The 17,345-nt window shown below is 30.2% G+C and overlaps 1 protein-coding gene across 23 annotated transcripts in view; it reads left to right on the top strand.

The window, feature by feature from the left end:
- Positions 1-17,345, top strand: part of LOC134690895 (doublecortin domain-containing protein 2-like) — a 113,828-nt gene that overhangs the window by 70,456 nt on the left and 26,027 nt on the right. For 15 of the 23 annotated variants that reach the window (XM_063551052.1, XM_063551042.1, XM_063551037.1 and 12 more), the window contains 5 exons: positions 7,929-8,000; positions 9,173-9,255; positions 11,212-11,336; positions 14,157-14,246; positions 15,418-15,450. In XM_063551052.1, coding sequence (XP_063407122.1) covers positions 7,929-8,000; positions 9,173-9,255; positions 11,212-11,336; positions 14,157-14,246; positions 15,418-15,450 — 403 coding nt within the window. The remainder of the gene's footprint in view (positions 1-7,928; positions 8,001-9,172; positions 9,256-11,211; positions 11,337-14,156; positions 14,247-15,417; positions 15,451-17,345) is intronic. The other 8 variants (XM_063551054.1, XM_063551047.1, XM_063551046.1 and 5 more) reach the window with 3 other exon arrangements.

Here is a 17,345-nt window from a genome sequence, read left to right as displayed (position 1 = left end):
TTTGCATGACAAGTTTAGCATGTTATTTTTTCCAGCGTTATAATATGCATATTTATCATAATATTGTATAATACAGTATACCCCAGGTCTATAACATGCTAATTTTCCTGTTTAGAAACTTTATTAAACGCTGAGAAAAAGTTTGGAATTACTGAAGTATTATTGCATAAAAGGAGGAAGTTTGGTAGTCTCAACAAGACAAATATTGTTTTCTAAGATACTGTTATATAAAAAACTCTCAACTTATCTGTACCATTATATAAATTAAGGAGAGAAAAATGAATTTCTAATGCAATTATTTTGTAACCATTGTTCTGATTGGATGACAGCAAGCGTAAAATTCTCTATCTCCTTGTCTGTAACTAGGGAAGCCGACATTTTGAATTTCGGAATGTATTGACATGCTATTTCTACAATAATAAACAAAAAAACTCACTTGTTGCGCCTAAAAATCTCCTTTTTATCAAATTTTATTACATTTTGAAGCGGCACAGAAGCCATAAAACGCCCGGTGTTTATGTTTGACGCCGGAAGCATAACTATGACGTCACCTAGTGTAGGGACCAAAGAAGATAACATTTTTTCGCGGAATTTTCTTTAATGAAGATTTTACACTGAAATAATGATTGAAATTTAATAATGAACTTGTTTTGCATTAGAATAGAGATAACTGTATTGTATTTGAAGCTTTGCGGACGTCCATCGGTAGTTTTACTGTCGCAAATACCCGTTTACCTGTCTCCGCTCCGCGTCGCCAGGTAAACTTAATTTGCGACAGTAAAACTACCGATGGACGTCCTTAAAGCTTCAAATACAATACAGTTATCTCTTAAATATTGGACAGATGAACACAAACAAAAATCTCATAAAAGAACATTTTTGTTTGTTTTTTGGTGTTTCTATCCAATTTCAGCTACCTTTGACAATATTATGTAGGCCAGTTATTGATGAAGGAAGCTTAAGTACCTGACAAGAAGCACCAACCTTTTTATATTAAAATCTGAGCCCAACAGACACCTTAGTTACCAGGTGCATTGTTGAAACTCACACCCTTAGAGATGACAAGCTAATGACCATTGTGGAAGAAATACTTAGTACACTTAGGACACTTGGCCTTGCCTTCTCCAATAAAATACATGGACATGGCTAAGAATTCAAAAATAAGTGTTTTTATAATCTTTGTTTATCTAATTAAAAGCTGGAAGTCCTCAAAAATGAACTAAGAAATCTCAAATCTTACACCACAGCTAGTTGGGTTACAACTTTAATGGAAACTCTGGGATTTATAATCTTTGTACATCTAATTAGAAGCCCGGAGTCCTCAAAGATGGACTAGAAAATCTCACATCTTACACCAAAGCTAGTTGGGTGTCGTCTTTAATGGAGACTCAGATATTTATTGAATAAAGCTAACCTACGCATGTTATTTTAGAAATATAAACCTGTATGCAGAAATCGGTACACTGCAGTAATATGAGAAAGATTTTACTGACAGTTACGTAAACTTGTATGTATTTTTATCTGATTGACTTTTACAAAAGTGAGTTTTGATCTTTTAAACTTATTTGATGCAGGTTTTATCTCATTGAATTTAAAATGTAGGTAAAATACAAGACAAGATCAACTCTTGTATAAAGTTTATTTAGTTAAAGGGTCCTTTCAAAGTTATCACTAGCATACCAAACACTTATTATTCAATTGACATGTCGTTATTAAATGAAATATGAAATTCACTTTTTAGAATTAAGAATTTCTGTGCTTTTTGTGATAAAATACAACAGGTTTAAATTACCGTGAAAAGATAAATGTTAATTCTTAATTTATTTACATAAAAGACTTAAAACAGTTTTTCGGACTACTATATCGTCATGTTACTGTACAAACAAAACTCTATTGAAAAGTGAAATATATTACACCTACATTTGAAGGTCTGACAGCAAAATTAAAGAGTGATAAATAAACTTTTTGTATGTATTTTCTCCCGAACAAGGTCTTTTTTAATTCTCAAGCGACAAAATTTTTGTTTTCTTTAAATGGTTTATAACTTTGACATTGATCCTTATAACTTTGTACGAAGGAAATAATGAAGATGATGTCGTTGCTATGATGAATTTTTCATTGTAAACAAATGAAGGATGCATAAAAAAGGCCGACATTCCAAGGAATAATGTTTCGTTCTTTCTTCATTGCAATTCTATGGTTTCTGCTTGCATGCTTTAAGTATCGATTGAGTAAGAATTGAAATTAATTATGAAATTTAAAGATCTGATTGAAATGACTTAAAAAAAATTGCCATCTATTGATTGAAAGAAATCTGTAATGGAAAGTAATCATTAAGACATTATCCCTGCTGTTTAAAGAGTATGATAACTTTTGATTTCAATACTTCTGTCGCAGTTAAAGGACCATATAATATGGTTTATGACACTCAAATATAATAATGTCAATCCAATTTAATTACTTCCCTTGTTTAAGTAACCAACTTGTTACTAAGGACATGTGATGGTAAAATGAAGTTCTAATTATCTCCCCTTTTTAGACTGTTAAATAAGTGAGCAGTTACCGTCACACCCAAATTATAGGCTTTGCCAATAAATTGAAATTAAGTTACATTGACAGCTCAAAGAAGTTTGAAACTGTAACTATAAGAAAAAATAACAATTCCAAATAGGAAAGAACTCTATTGACAACCATTGTTAGAGTAAATACTTGGTAAAGATAATTATCAGAAGATTATAATCTTTTCGTGTTTTGTCTGCAGCAGAGGAAATGTGAATTTTAAGATTTTTTTCTTAATCATACTGTTTAGTCCTGCCTAAATGTAAAATATGAAACGAAAAATATAAAAGTTATAATTGACAAGTTCTTAACAATTGTAATGCTGTTTTCCATGATTAATGTTTTAAAATTGTCAGATTGTGAAATGTAGTTTTCATTGGTACAATAGGGCGTTTTTCCTTAAATTAATTCCAATATATGAAAGGACCTAACTTTGTTGTTATTTAATTATTTAATTACACAATAATTAAATTTTTTCTTTTCTTTTTAAAATTTTGCCTGCTTTCCAGATTTTTCCCACACCTTGATTCAATGAATTAACTTTTTGATCACAGACCATTGTTTTATGACAAGTCATTAAACTAGAAAATAAATAATGTTACAAATTACTAAGGAATTCAAAGTTAATTGGTCTGTAGCAGTCGTAAAAAGGATGTTATTTTTTCACAAATCTCAACTTTAGTCAGTATATGGTTAATTCAATAATTGGACTATTGCAGTCATATAAAGGATGTTGTTTTTTAACTTTGAAAACATATTTACAGGAAAATGTATCGATTTGGAATAACCAAAGTACCGCTTGTGCTAAGGGCCAGTTGATACAAATCGTAAAACTGCAATTGAAAATGTCACTTTTAATCCTTGTACATAATTGTTAAATACTATTTTTCAGTTTTGTCTGGAATAAATCCAAATCGAAAACATCACTTTATGACGCAGCTACTGGTTAAAAAGAAACAAAGTCTAGCATTTTTTAAGGAATAACATAAAATGAATATGAAAGTGTCATTTTTAATCCTTTTACGTAACTGTTAAATACTTTTTCAGTTTTGTCTGGATATCCAAATAGAAAACAATTGTTTTTATTTTACTTTATGACGCAGCTTCTGTTTAAAAAAAAAAAAGCTTTTTTTTTTAAGGGAATAAAGAAAACTGAAAATGAAAGAGTCGCTTTTAATCCTTTTACGTAATTGTAAAATACTTTTTAAGTTAAGTCTAGAATTAATCCAAATGGAAAATAATTGTTTTTATTTTACTTTATGACGCAGCTAATAATGTAAAAAAAAAATAAAGTCTTAAAATTTATTTCAAGAAATAGCGAAAACTGAAAATGAAAGTGAGAATTACTTTGTTTTCAGTTTTGTCTTTGGAAATAGTTCAAATGGAAAACAATTGTTCTTATTTTACTATTTGATGACACTATTTGACACAACTTTTCTATCTAAAGGGAAATAAAATCTTAAGTTTATTTCTTTTTCAAAAGAATTCCATTTGTTTATTTCTTCCATTCCAATGGTTTCGTGTCACCATTAAACATAAGACATTTAAATATAATTAATGGTATAAAAACAATGGGTTATAAATATATATGTTGAGGCACTGTAAGGATATTTTTATCTGAGTTCAATATTATCTTTCACTTTAAAAATTATTTTACATGCAATAATTAACAAATTAGAACATTGGCAAATGAAGTTTTTCCACCACTGTCTCCGGTTAGAAGGAGGTTTAGGCACCCACAAATGTATGTTTAAACCCACCACATTCTGTATGTACCTGTCTCAAGTCAGAATCCTGTTATTCAGTAGATGTCATTTTGTTACTGTATATCATATTTTTTTTTATGCCCCACCTAAGATAGTAGTAGGGCATTATGTTTTCTGGTATGTGCGTTTTTTCCTCCATCTGTCTGTCAGTTCGTTTGTTCGTCTGTCCAGTTTCAGGTTAAAGTTTTTGGTCGAGGTAGTTAAATTTGATGAAGTTGAAGTCCAATCAACCTGAAACTTAGTATATATGTTCCTTATGATATGAGCGTTCTAATTTTAATGTCAAATTAGAGTTCTGACCCCAATTTCATTGTACATAGAAAATGAAAGTGAGAGTGGGGCATCCTTGTACTGGGGACACATTCTTGTTTGCTTATTTTTTTGTACATAATTCATGCTGTTTGTTTGAATTATTTTCTTCTTTTTCTTTCGGGGACTTTTAAAACTAGATTGGCAGTTTTAATTTTGCTCATTTGTTGAAGGCCTAAAGTCACTGATGAGACTTTTGTTGATGAAACATGTGTCAGGGTTTCAAATTTTAATCCTAGTATCTATGATGAGTAAAAAATTATTTATTATTAAATCGTCAACAACCATTTTCCTCAGTGTACCTTTAAAAATGATCAACATGTATACATTTCGTTTTTTTTTCTCAATTTATTTCAAAAGACAATTCTATTATCCTGACAATAATCTAAGTACAATAAGAAAGAGTAAATCTTTGTATCAATATTTGGTTTAAATTGTCCCGAGTGATCATTATAAATTATTGAAAGAATTGAAATGTTAAAGTATCTAACGTATTACTATTGTAATCGTTCCTCACAAACAATTTAACTTTAAATCTTTGTATATGGTATATCATGTTCCTAACAAAAGATGTAACTTTAAATCTTTCTATGTAGTATATCAATGCATGGGACCTGTAAATTGGTCATATGTATTGTTATAGGAATTACTTAAGTTAAAAATTGATTAATTCAGCAACATGAATGGTGAATGATTGTAAATTATGTTGAGACGAGTGGTTCTCATTGTAAAAACCTTGGTATGAGTTTGTAAAAATAGGGTATTAAGTGTCATTTTGTCTGAAGTTTGGATATCATTGTAATGTATGTAAACATTGCGTTGATACGGTCCACCCTTTTTATATGGCCTAGACCTGTTCATCATAATTATATATGTGGCACCCAATTTTATAGCCTAGCCCATGGTAATCATATCTTTATACAGTCAACCCCTTTTATATGGCCTAGACCTGTTTATCATAATTATAAATGTAGCACCCAATTTTATAGCCTAGCCCCTGGTAATCATATCTTTATACAGTCAACCCCTTTTATATGGCCTAGACCTGTTTAACATAATTATATATGTGGCACCCATATTTTATATCCTAGCCCTGTTAATCATAACTTTATATAGTCCAACTATTTATATGGCCTAGACGTGTTCATCATAATCATATATATATGTGGCACCCATATTTATAGCCTAGCCCCTGGTAATCATAACTTTATATGGTCCAACCATTTTATATGGCCTAGACCTGTTCATCATAATCATATATGTGGCACCCATATTTATAGCCTAGCCCCTGGTAATCATAACTTTATATGGTCCACCCATTTTATATGGCCTAGACCTGTTCATCATAATCATATATGAGGCACCCAATTTATAGCTTAGCCCCTGGTAATCATAACTTTATATGGTCCACCCATTTTATATGGCCTAGACCTGTTCATCATAATTATATATGTGGCACCCAATTTTATAGCCTAGCCCCTGGTAATCATATCTTTATACAGTCAACCCCTTTTATATGGCCTAGACCTGTTTAACATAATTATATATGTGGCACCCATATTTTATATCCTAGCCCTGTTAATCATAACTTTATATAGTCCAACTATTTATATGGCCTAGACGTGTTCATCATAATCATATATATATGTGGCACCCATATTTATAGCCTAGCCCCTGGTAATCATAACTTTATATGGTCCAACCCCTTTTATATGGCCTAGACCTGTTTAACATAATTATATATGTGGCACCCATATTTTATATCCTAGCCCTGTTAATCATAACTTTATATAGTCCAACTATTTATATGGCCTAGACGTGTTCATCATAATCATATATATATGTGGCACCCATATTTATAGCCTAGCCCCTGGTAATCATAACTTTATATGGTCCAACCATTTTATATGGCCTAGACCTGTTCATCATAATCATATATGTGGCACCCATATTTATAGCCTAGCCCCTGGTAATCATAACTTTATATGGTCCACCCATTTTATATGGCCTAGACCTGTTCATCATAATCATATATGAGGCACCCAATTTATAGCTTAGCCCCTGGTAATCATAACTTTATATGGTCCACCCATTTTATATGGCCTAGACCTGTTCATCATAATCATATATGTGGCACCCATATTTATAGCCTAGCCCCTGGTAATCATAACTTTATATGGTCCACCCATTTTATATGGCCTAGACCTGTTCATCATAATCATATATGAGGCACCCAATTTATAGCTTAGCCCCTGGTAATCATAACTTTATATGGTCCACCCATTTTATATTGCCTAGACCTGTTCACCATAATCATATATGTCAGGCACCCAATTTATAGCTTAGCCCCTGGTAATCATAACTTTATATGGTCCACCCATTTTATATGGCCTAGACCTGTTCACCATAATCATATATGTGGTACCCATATTTATAGCCTAGCCCTGGTAATCATATAACTTTCATTGTCAAGTTCATCATAATTTTCCTTTTTAAGATTTTCTGAAAGGATTTTTAAAGTGATTTATGATTGTCCCTATGATACATATATAGTCCTTACAATATTTATGTCAATATTGTCTGGCAATTAATGACAGTAATTTTGAATAATTTGCTGTCTTTAATGAAACAGCTGTAAAAAGCAATTTGATATTTGAAAAAAAGGGGTATATTAGTAGTAATGGACCTTTTTTCATAGTGAAACCTTATTATTAAAGTCAAAAAACATAATGCTAAAAAATAGTAGGATTGAAAGATAGGCAAATAGCTTTTAAACCATTTTTAGCTAGTTTAAACTGGAGAAATTCTTTTTTCACACTGTAAATTTAAAATGGTTTAGGTATAACACTTCACTTGGATATTTACCAAAATGTAAAACAACAACCTAAGTCCTTACCATCCATCTCCCATCATAACAAACAAACAAACAAACAAACAAGGTCCACTGAACATAGAAAATGATAGTGCAAGTTTCAGGTTAAAGTTTTTGGTCAAAGTAGTTTTTGATGAAGTTGAAGTCCAATCAACTTGAAACTTAGTACACATGTGCCCTATGATATGATATGATCTTTCTAATTTTAATGCCAAATTAGAGTTTTGACCCCAATTTCACCTTCCACTAAGCAAAGAAAATGATTATGAGTGCGAGTGGGGCATCCGTGTACTATGAACACATTCTTGTTTTCAATGACATCGGTAGAATTCAAAGAGATCACTTCACTGTTGAGTAATCCCATGTTTGAAGTACTAAATAGTTGATAGATAAATTATCTTGTTATTATTTTGTAATTTCAGAACGCTGCCACCAATAAACAGTCAAAAGAAACACTCACCAGACCATTCTGTTAGTTCATATCCAGAAACTAGGTCAGTATGCTTAGATTAGTGTCAGCGGATACTTTAACAAACATAACAATAGATTCGCTTAATTTCGTTGGTACCAATTTTGTTACATGGCAGAAAAAATGTATTTTAATGAATATTGGATTTTGTGGTTTTGCCAAAGTCTGCATAGAAGCCATAAATATTTTGTGTTTAGTGTAATATTTATATTTGTTGCTCATGAATAACCATGGCATCCTTGAAAATTTGTATCCCACATGTGATAGGGATTCACAGTTATAATGGCTTTCTTTTTGTTGTTGGATTTTTTTTAAAATTTTTTTGGTACAAATTGATGATCATTGTTGATGAGTCATTCAAAGGAAATTTAAAAAAAAAAAATCTTTTAAAAGATATTGATTCTTTCAGAGAACAAAAAATTAACACAGATAGAATTTAGGATTCATATTAGTTTGGAAAAAACATGTTTATGATTTTTCATCAGAGAAGCCCTTCTCATCCATTTGAAATTTTAGAATGGAGTAATTGGAGTGAAAAATTAATATCACAAAAACAATTGAAGACTAATTAGATATAAAAAGATTTGGTATGATTGCCAATGAGACAACTCTCCATCCAAGTCATAATTTGTAAAAGTAAACCATTATAGGTTAAAAGTACAGTGTTTTACACAGAGCCTTGGCTTACACCAAACAGCAAGCTATAAAGGGCAAAAATATTGACTTGTGTGAAACCATTCAAACTGGGAAAACCAACAGTCTAATCTATAAATAAAACAAGAAACGATGGAATACTCATGAACCACATCATCAAACTATAAAGCAATAAAATTGAGAATGGAAATGGGGAATGTATCAAAGAGACAACAACCCGACCAAAGAAAAAAAAACAACAGCAGAAGGTCACCAACAGGTCTTCAATGTAGCGAGAAATTCCCACACCCAGAGGAGTCCTTCAGCTGGCCCCTAAACAAATATATACTAGTTCAGTGATAATGAACACCATACTAAACTCCAAATTGTACACAAGAAACTAAAATTAAAATAATACAAGACTAAAAAAGGCCAGAGGCTCCTGATACCATAAACATGAGTTGGATATCATACAGATCTCCAATTCTTTTAACTTAGAAAGGATATGTTTTTTATTACTTCCTTGTGTCAGGATGATTCATTGATTTAATAATTTTTTTATAGAAAAAGAAATCAGGTGAATGGTGTTCCAGTGAAAGCAGCAAAACACACGAAAAGAACTCCAAAACAAGCAGATTACGATAAAGGTATGCTATATCTCTGTTCTCGTAATAATAAACACAAAACAGCAAAACACACGAAACAAACTTCAAAACAAGCAGATTACAATAAAGGTACGCTATATCTCTCTTCTCGTAATAATAAACACAAAACAGCAAAACACACGAAACAAACTTCAAAACAAGCAGATTACAATAAAGGTATGCTATATCTCTCTTCTCGTAATAATAAACACAAAACAGCAAAACACACGAAAACAAACTCCAAAACAAGCAGATTATGATAAAGGTACGCTATAACTCTGTTCTTGTAATAATAAACACAAAACAGCAAAACACGAAACAAACTTCAAAACAAGCAGATTACGATAAAGGTACGCTATATCTCTGTTCTCGTAATAATAAACACAAAACAGCAAAACACATGAAGCGAACTCCTAAACAAGCACATAACGATAAAGGTACGCTATATCTCTGTTCTCGTAATAATAAACACACACGAAACGAACTCCAAAACAAGCAGATTACGATAAAAGTATGATACGTTATTGTTCTCATAAAAAAACACATAAATAAACAAATGAACCACAAAACACAACAAAACCACACAAGTTAAATACAAAAACAAACTGATTATGAGAAAGGTAGACTATATTATCATCTACCGTGCTATCAATAGAATAAGAAATCTGCATGACATTCTACAAATCCTTTTATGCAAAATGAAATTTAGTAAAATACATTTTTACTGATCTGTTTGAATACGCTTGAAGCATTCATAAAAATATTTGTGGTAGAGTTTATTATTTCTTCCATGTATATTGTTAAATATGTGCTTCAAAAAATTGTTTGAAAAATAAAAAAATATTATATTATTTCATATAATAGAAAAGGTAAGTAAATGAGATATAAAAAAATAAAAACTCATTGGTCCAAGGGAGATAATCACTTGTTTCACAACTTCATGTAAATTTGTAGCTTGACATGTCAGTGTGCACGAAATTGACACCTGTTAAAAAAGTGATGGTGAAATGTCTCAATGGCATTGAGAAATAGATTCTATTGATTTCAAATTGAATTTATATTTAATTCAATTGTAAACAACTATGTAATCCTTTGATAAGGTTTTATTGGCGAATTTATCCCGACAGGAATGATTTAAATACAGACATACAATGTTTTGTACCATATATATTGTCATTATTTCAATGACTGGCAAATTTTTTGAATAATGTTTTGCCGCTTGAAACGCCTGATATAATACATCTTCAAATCTGTACCCTATTACTTGCGTGGGCTTGTGTAGAAAATTGTGCAAAAACTGCATACAAAAATGTTAATAAATAAAGCTTTATTGTCCTTGTTTTGAATGGTATTAACCATAGATTCGAGAATTCTTAAAGATATATTTTATTGCTTGCTTTATTTACCATTGCCTTGACAAACTATTTTGAGGATACAAATTACATAAAAAAATATGTTATGACTACAGTTGAGATTTTTGTTTTACCAGAGAAATTGGAGTAAACCAAATTTTAAAATGATTTCTATTTTATTTTCTACTTCTGTTCTCTCCTCCTACTTTAAAAACTCCTTCAACTAAGAAAACATTAATTTGGAGGTCTAACCTACGAACTATTATATTAATTGACTCCTAATTTTCCATTGTTGTTTTAGGGGTTATTGTGGTTAATAAAATAATGAATTTACCAGGGTTGCGTTCAATATCGTAGTGTCTACGTAGATTTATGACTATTGAACGTGTAGCTAGCCTAGTTTCTACAAAGATATTGATAGCAGCTACTATATTAAACATTACCCTGTTATATATCAAATTATGACCTCAATAAACCGAAAAACAAAACTAAACAACATTTAAATTCGAAATCTCAAATAGAATGTGTTTCCATAGCAACTGGTGACCTAGATATATATTTGTGTCATGCACTTATTGGTGAAATGTGCACATTTTTTTAATTGCAGATGATGGTGGTGTTTTTAAGGCCAAAGGTCAAAGCAGGGACACGAGGGGAGCAAAAGAGGTGCGTGATAATGGGGACACGAAAGTAGATCTTCCAATTGACCAAGTTCGTGCAGAGGAAGTTAAAGTAATTCATCCATTAATTCAAAATGGGTGGCATCATCTGACATGAAAAATGTCAGTTTGGCAGGAAAATAACAACCATTTTGTGGAAATAGAAATAACTTTTTTCTAAAATTTATAATTCAACAGCTCATTCTGGTTTGTCAGATCTATTTTAAATTATGTTGCATTATGGGAAAATCAATGGTTATATATATATAGACATTTTTGATTGGTCAGAGTATATCTTTTGTTAGAACAGTGTTTTTGCACAGGACCTTATTTTTTTTATTGACTTTTACTAGAAACCTGATGGTCTGGTTAAATATAGTCACTCATATTTTTCATATTTATAGACAATCTTTTGGTCTTGACCTTAATATGAGACTGTGATACATTCAATAGACATCATTGCATTGTGGGTGTGTGAAGTTGCAATTCATATAAATTTTCATTGCCCTAATAATATCTAAAATGAATTATGAATATTTTAGAAGATAAATAATAGCTTAAAAATTAAAAAAATTGTACTGTATTGTAAAAAGTGAAGTATGATGCATGATCATGCATCCCACATACTTAATTAATGATAACTATCTCTTCAATAGTGTTTACTTTGTTTAATGACTTTAGCAATTCAAATTTATTGATAGAAATCAAAATGGATTAGGTAAACAGTTTGTATAACTATTAAATTTGATTTCATATTTCTAAGGTTTCTGTCAATATCACTTTTTAAACTTTTGTTTGTTAGGAAGTGCAGTAATAAAATTGCAAACTGCAGTAATCACATGAGGGATGGGTCTTATGTGGGCTTTAATGTTGTCTTATATCCACTCTTTTTTCATGACTTATTAAATTGAAACTTTGACATAGGCTGGACATTGTTTTCTTTCTGGAATTTGTGCTATAAAAAGACATATTTCTTTTTTTTACCAATATGCATCCCAACATGTAAGCCTGACATCAAAAATTCTAATACAAGAAGACTCATTGGCAATCATACCACTTCTTCTTTTTATATACATGTGCTCTTAGTTCCCATTGGATGATTGTCCAATCAAAAGTCTTCATGCATTTGTAGATTTAATCTAGCTCCTTAATGGTAAAGTTTAAATCCTAATTCTAATTGTACAGACCACCCCCTGACATTTAGAAGATCTAGCAAACCAGAGTGAATGTTGCAATTATTATGAAATGTCGCAAAATATGATTTTATACTTCTGCTTGATAACTCAGAGGTAATTGTCATTTGGAAGATGGAGTGTTCCTGAACAGAATGCTTATAAAAGAGAACTTTGATTAGAAGTGTGAATTAGCTAGTTATTAGTAAATTTCTTCCAATGGTTGATTAGCTTTCAGCAATTTGCCACCCTTTTATAAAACATTTATATTTTAGTATTTATCTTACTTTATAATTGTTTCAGTTCTTTTAATTTTTATTGCTAAATTTACTTATTTATTAGTATTTTCGTTTTTATCTTTTAATTTTAATAGCCAAATTTACTAATTTATTAGTAGTACATACAGGAAAATTAAAAGTGGGGAAATATTTTGGAACAGGAAGTTAATTGAAAGATCTCTTGGTCGTTGTCATGAGGAATGGCAAGCACAGTGTTTTTGATAATTAAATTATCTTGCACCATAACTGTTTTGATAGAAATTTTCCTGTGTGTCAGATCACTTTATCATGATATGTCAATTGTATTTCTTTTGATTTTTGTATGCTTCTACTTTTGTCAAACTATTCAAATCAGTAAATTATGTGAATTTTGTTTTTGAACACCTCGAAAAATGAAAATTTAGTTTTCAATGTAGTATTCTTAAGAGGGAAAATTTAATTTTTGGTTCTTTTGTCATACTTGACAAGTTAATTATGCAATTTTTCTTCTTTATTATTGAAATTTAAGGTATTTTACTACTTTTGCGTGAATTGGTATTCCTAAGGAATATAACATAAATTTAACAATGAAAATGTTCATGTTATTATTAGATTTGCATAGTTTGACAGAGGTAAAAGATAACATTCGTACCATTTTTCATCCTTCATTAATTAATCAAACACAAAAAATATATCATGCACTGTAGTCTGTAATATTTTGTTATATTTTCATTTTATTTATTCATCACAAACATGACGGAACATCTATAAATGTTGCAAAACTGCTTTGCACAGTAAAACTCAATAACCTTTACTAAATTAAGGGAGAAGGTCAAAAGGGGATTTTATGTCTGATTTGTATAAAATTGGTTAGCAGTTATTACCAAGACAGACAATGCCAATTTATGAGTAGGGGTGTGAAAATCTGCTATCATTTGCAAAAAGGGCTAGGAGCTTAATTTAGTTTGGCAACAACCTTTCTTGATCAAACTTCATAGGGGAGATAACTACCCAAGGGAGATAATGGGTCAAATAAAAGTTGTCTCACCTTAGGAACCTGTAAAAGGAGATACAGGGTTTTTTTTTTTTCTTTAGAAAATAAGAAACATTTCATAAGTCATTTATCATTATCATATACAGTGTAGTCTGTTTGAAGTTTGGAGTCATGAATAAGAAATTGTAATCTAGACAGTGTTGTTTTTTAAATTCAATTTGATTGGACATCATTAAAATTAAAAAAAAAAAAAACTCTTTTGATAATTTTTTTTACAGAATGATTAAATGTAACATTTCCTATACAGTGGATATATTTGAAAAACAGGAATCTTTTTGAATTTCAAAACTAGTAGGGAATTTAATAAAATAGACTTTTAAACAAAAGATAATTTCCAAACTTCAATCAGTTTTTTTTTTTTTATTTATGCACACATTCACACTTGTCTTCTTATCTAAAAACTTTGTCAGGAAGAGGAGAACTTTAACGATGAAACTGAAGCGAAAGTTCCCAGTGGCGTGGAACTAAGTCGTCAGCCCTCTGAGTCGTCAGAGCAACAGGTTAGAATGCATGATGGAATGCCATGTAGATGACCCTTGACCTATATCTAAAATGAATGTGATATTTGCTAGTCAGTGAAGTTTTAAAATGTGTAAAAAAAAAAATAGTTTAAAGAAATAAAGGAGATTTATATATATATATGGAATATCATTATAATTTTGATCCTTAGAGAGTAGAATTGAATGGCTCATTTTGAAGTAAAAAAAAATTCCAAAGCTGATAGGAAATAAAAAGCAGTTACATTGAAATTTCTTTATTTCAATTTAGAGAGAAATATATTAAGCTCTGCTAGCATGGATTTTGCTACAATGTGTATTTGTCTGCTTACTGCTTTTCTACAACTTTGATGGATTCTGCTTCCAAATGATTTTGAAACAAAGTGCTTAAATTTTGTCAGTGCAAAATTGATTGACCGAACAGTTGTAAAAAAAAGCAGGAAATATTAAAGGGCAAAAAGTGTATTTGAATTTTACATTTGTTTATAAAGTATGCACATGCATGTGAGATTTTTTTTTCTTTTCTTATTTTAATTTCATGAATTAAAAATAACAATGCACCATTCAATTTACAAGTACTAGAATGACGTATATATAAAGAGAAATTGTCATTTATACAAAATGAATTATTTCCCCTTTAATCATTAATTCCCTTTTGTCATTTATACAAAATGAGTTATTCCCCTTTATGTTTTATACAAAATGAGTTATTCCCCTTTATATTTTATACAAAATGAGTTATTTCCCTTCATCATATATTCTACACCTACTTATGCTTGGCAGAACCCATTGTCATAATAACCAGCATTTTACACCACTAACACTATATTTATTTATATCTATATCTATCATGAATAATTACATGCACCATTGGTTATCAATTACATAATTACATAAAGTTATTAAACGGTGTCCATAATTCATGAAGGCTCTTCAGATCACATTAATACCAGCAGAATATTTAAAATTCTTCACAGAAATTCTCAACTACATCATTTATTTCTCTTTGTATGAATTTAGTCTGATGAAATACTATTTCGAAAAATGTACAACCTCAATTTTTTTGTTTTAAATCTTTTGTTTTTAATTTCATTTTTGTTTAAATGATAATTGTTGATAAGACATGTAGGCCAATGAATATTTTTTTCATTTTTTGTCTATTCTTATATTACAGGATGAAAGGATAAAGAAAGAGAAACAGGGCAAGGTAAGTGATATATAATGACCCGTTTTGTTTAACTTGCCAAAATCATTACTGCTTTAAAACAGGCTTGGTGGAAAATAATAACCCGTTTAGATTCATTACTGCTTAAAAACAGGCTTGGTGGAAAATAATGACCCGTTTGGATTAAACTTGCCAAAATCATTACTGCTTAGAAAGAGTTAGGCTTGGTGGGAAATAATAACCCATTTGAATTTAACTTGCCATATCATTACTGCTTAAAGAGAGTTGGGGTTGGTGGAAAATAGGAAAATAATGACCTGCTTGGGTTTAACTTGTTAAAATCATTACATGTTCTGCTTAAAGAGAGTTAGGCTTGGTGGAAAAAAATGACTTGTTTGACTTTAAATTGCCAAAAATCATTACTGCTTAAAGACAGTTAGACTTGGTCACAATAAGTTTGTCCAACAAAATTTTCATAATTCTTCAAATTTATAAAAAACACAGTTGTATGTAAGCTTTGTAAGATATTGGGATGGGGTGTAAATATATTTCTAAAAAGATTTTGGCAAGTGATTATTGATTTGTTCTTTTTTTCAATTTTTGATTTGATTTATTAGAGTAGTAAAATAATAACTTGCACCATTGTATTTGCACATTTGTCTGAGTTTTGAATTCTAAGATTTTTACACAGGAAATGGGGGCAAGGGAGACAATCATTATAAAGATTCAGTCTTCAACACCAAGCACACAAGATTCCACTAATATTTCCAACCTCTAGTTAGTTTTCTTACCCTTTACCCTTTAGTCAGGAAAATTATGCAAATATTGAAGACTGCAAATTTTTTTTTGAAATAACATTTTCTCACTTTTTACTGTATTTTTTAATTGAGAAAATCAGTAATTTTGATATTGTATACACTTTATATTGTTACTAACTGTTTTTTATCTCTTCTTTTTTAAATATTGTAAATACTTTGTGCATTCAGCTTATGTTTCATTTTGGGAACCCTTTGATTTTTTAGTCAAAACATTTATTTTAGTGCATGCATGTATTTATGTTAAATTTGTTTTAATTTTATGATATTTTCAATGCTTTAATAGTTGAAATTGTTTATTGATAGTCTTGTTTTATAAGATATTTGAATATTTGAAGACATTGAGCTGAATGTGTTTATATATTTCTACTTATGTGGGTTTTATGCTTATATTGAATATTTTGCATGGTAGAGTTACTCAGATTGTTATCTTGAAACAAAGATTACAGATTTGCTAAAAATGGGAAATTTAAGGATTTGAGATAAACTTCAAACCAAAAAATAGAACTTTTGTGAAAATGTCTAGGAGTATTATATGACCAATAAACTTTTTTCTCTCATTTCTTGGACCACAAAGGGGGTGCGCACTATACACAAATGCACACTATACATACCAAAAGACGGTAATCAGTAATTAAGTCCTTTAATATATCAGTGGGGTAATCATGATAAAAAGAGCTTTATCTTTCAAATGCTTCATTCATAAGAATAAGGTTTTTTTACATGATAAAAGATAAATTAAGGTAAAAAATTCTCTTATTTTGATGAACGCTGTGTTGATCTAAGGTGGGTTATTAGTCTGTCATCTTTGTTTTAAGAAGTGTATCTACAGCTATTGTACAAGCATGCATGATAAAATCTTCAATAAATGCTTTTCACTAAAGAAAACTGCGTTGTTATCAACAGAAATTTGAGGAGAGAAGAAAGAACCGTATCATATATTTATAATGTCGGCCATTTTGAAGTGTTTTGACGGTACCGTGCACTTTGTTACCTTGACTCCACACCTCTTTACTCCACTGTGTGAAAGCATGCAGAACTAGTTATTGACGTCTTTTTCCTTTCATATCCTGTTTTCATCTGAAAATACTAATTCAACGTAATTTCATATTTCATCCTAGT

Source organism: Mytilus trossulus, chromosome 11, assembly GCF_036588685.1.
Source record: "Mytilus trossulus isolate FHL-02 chromosome 11, PNRI_Mtr1.1.1.hap1, whole genome shotgun sequence".
Classification (NCBI taxonomy): domain Eukaryota; kingdom Metazoa; phylum Mollusca; class Bivalvia; order Mytilida; family Mytilidae; genus Mytilus; species Mytilus trossulus.
The sequence above is the reverse complement of the archived record's forward strand: the minus strand, read 5'-3'. Positions and strand labels throughout refer to the sequence as shown.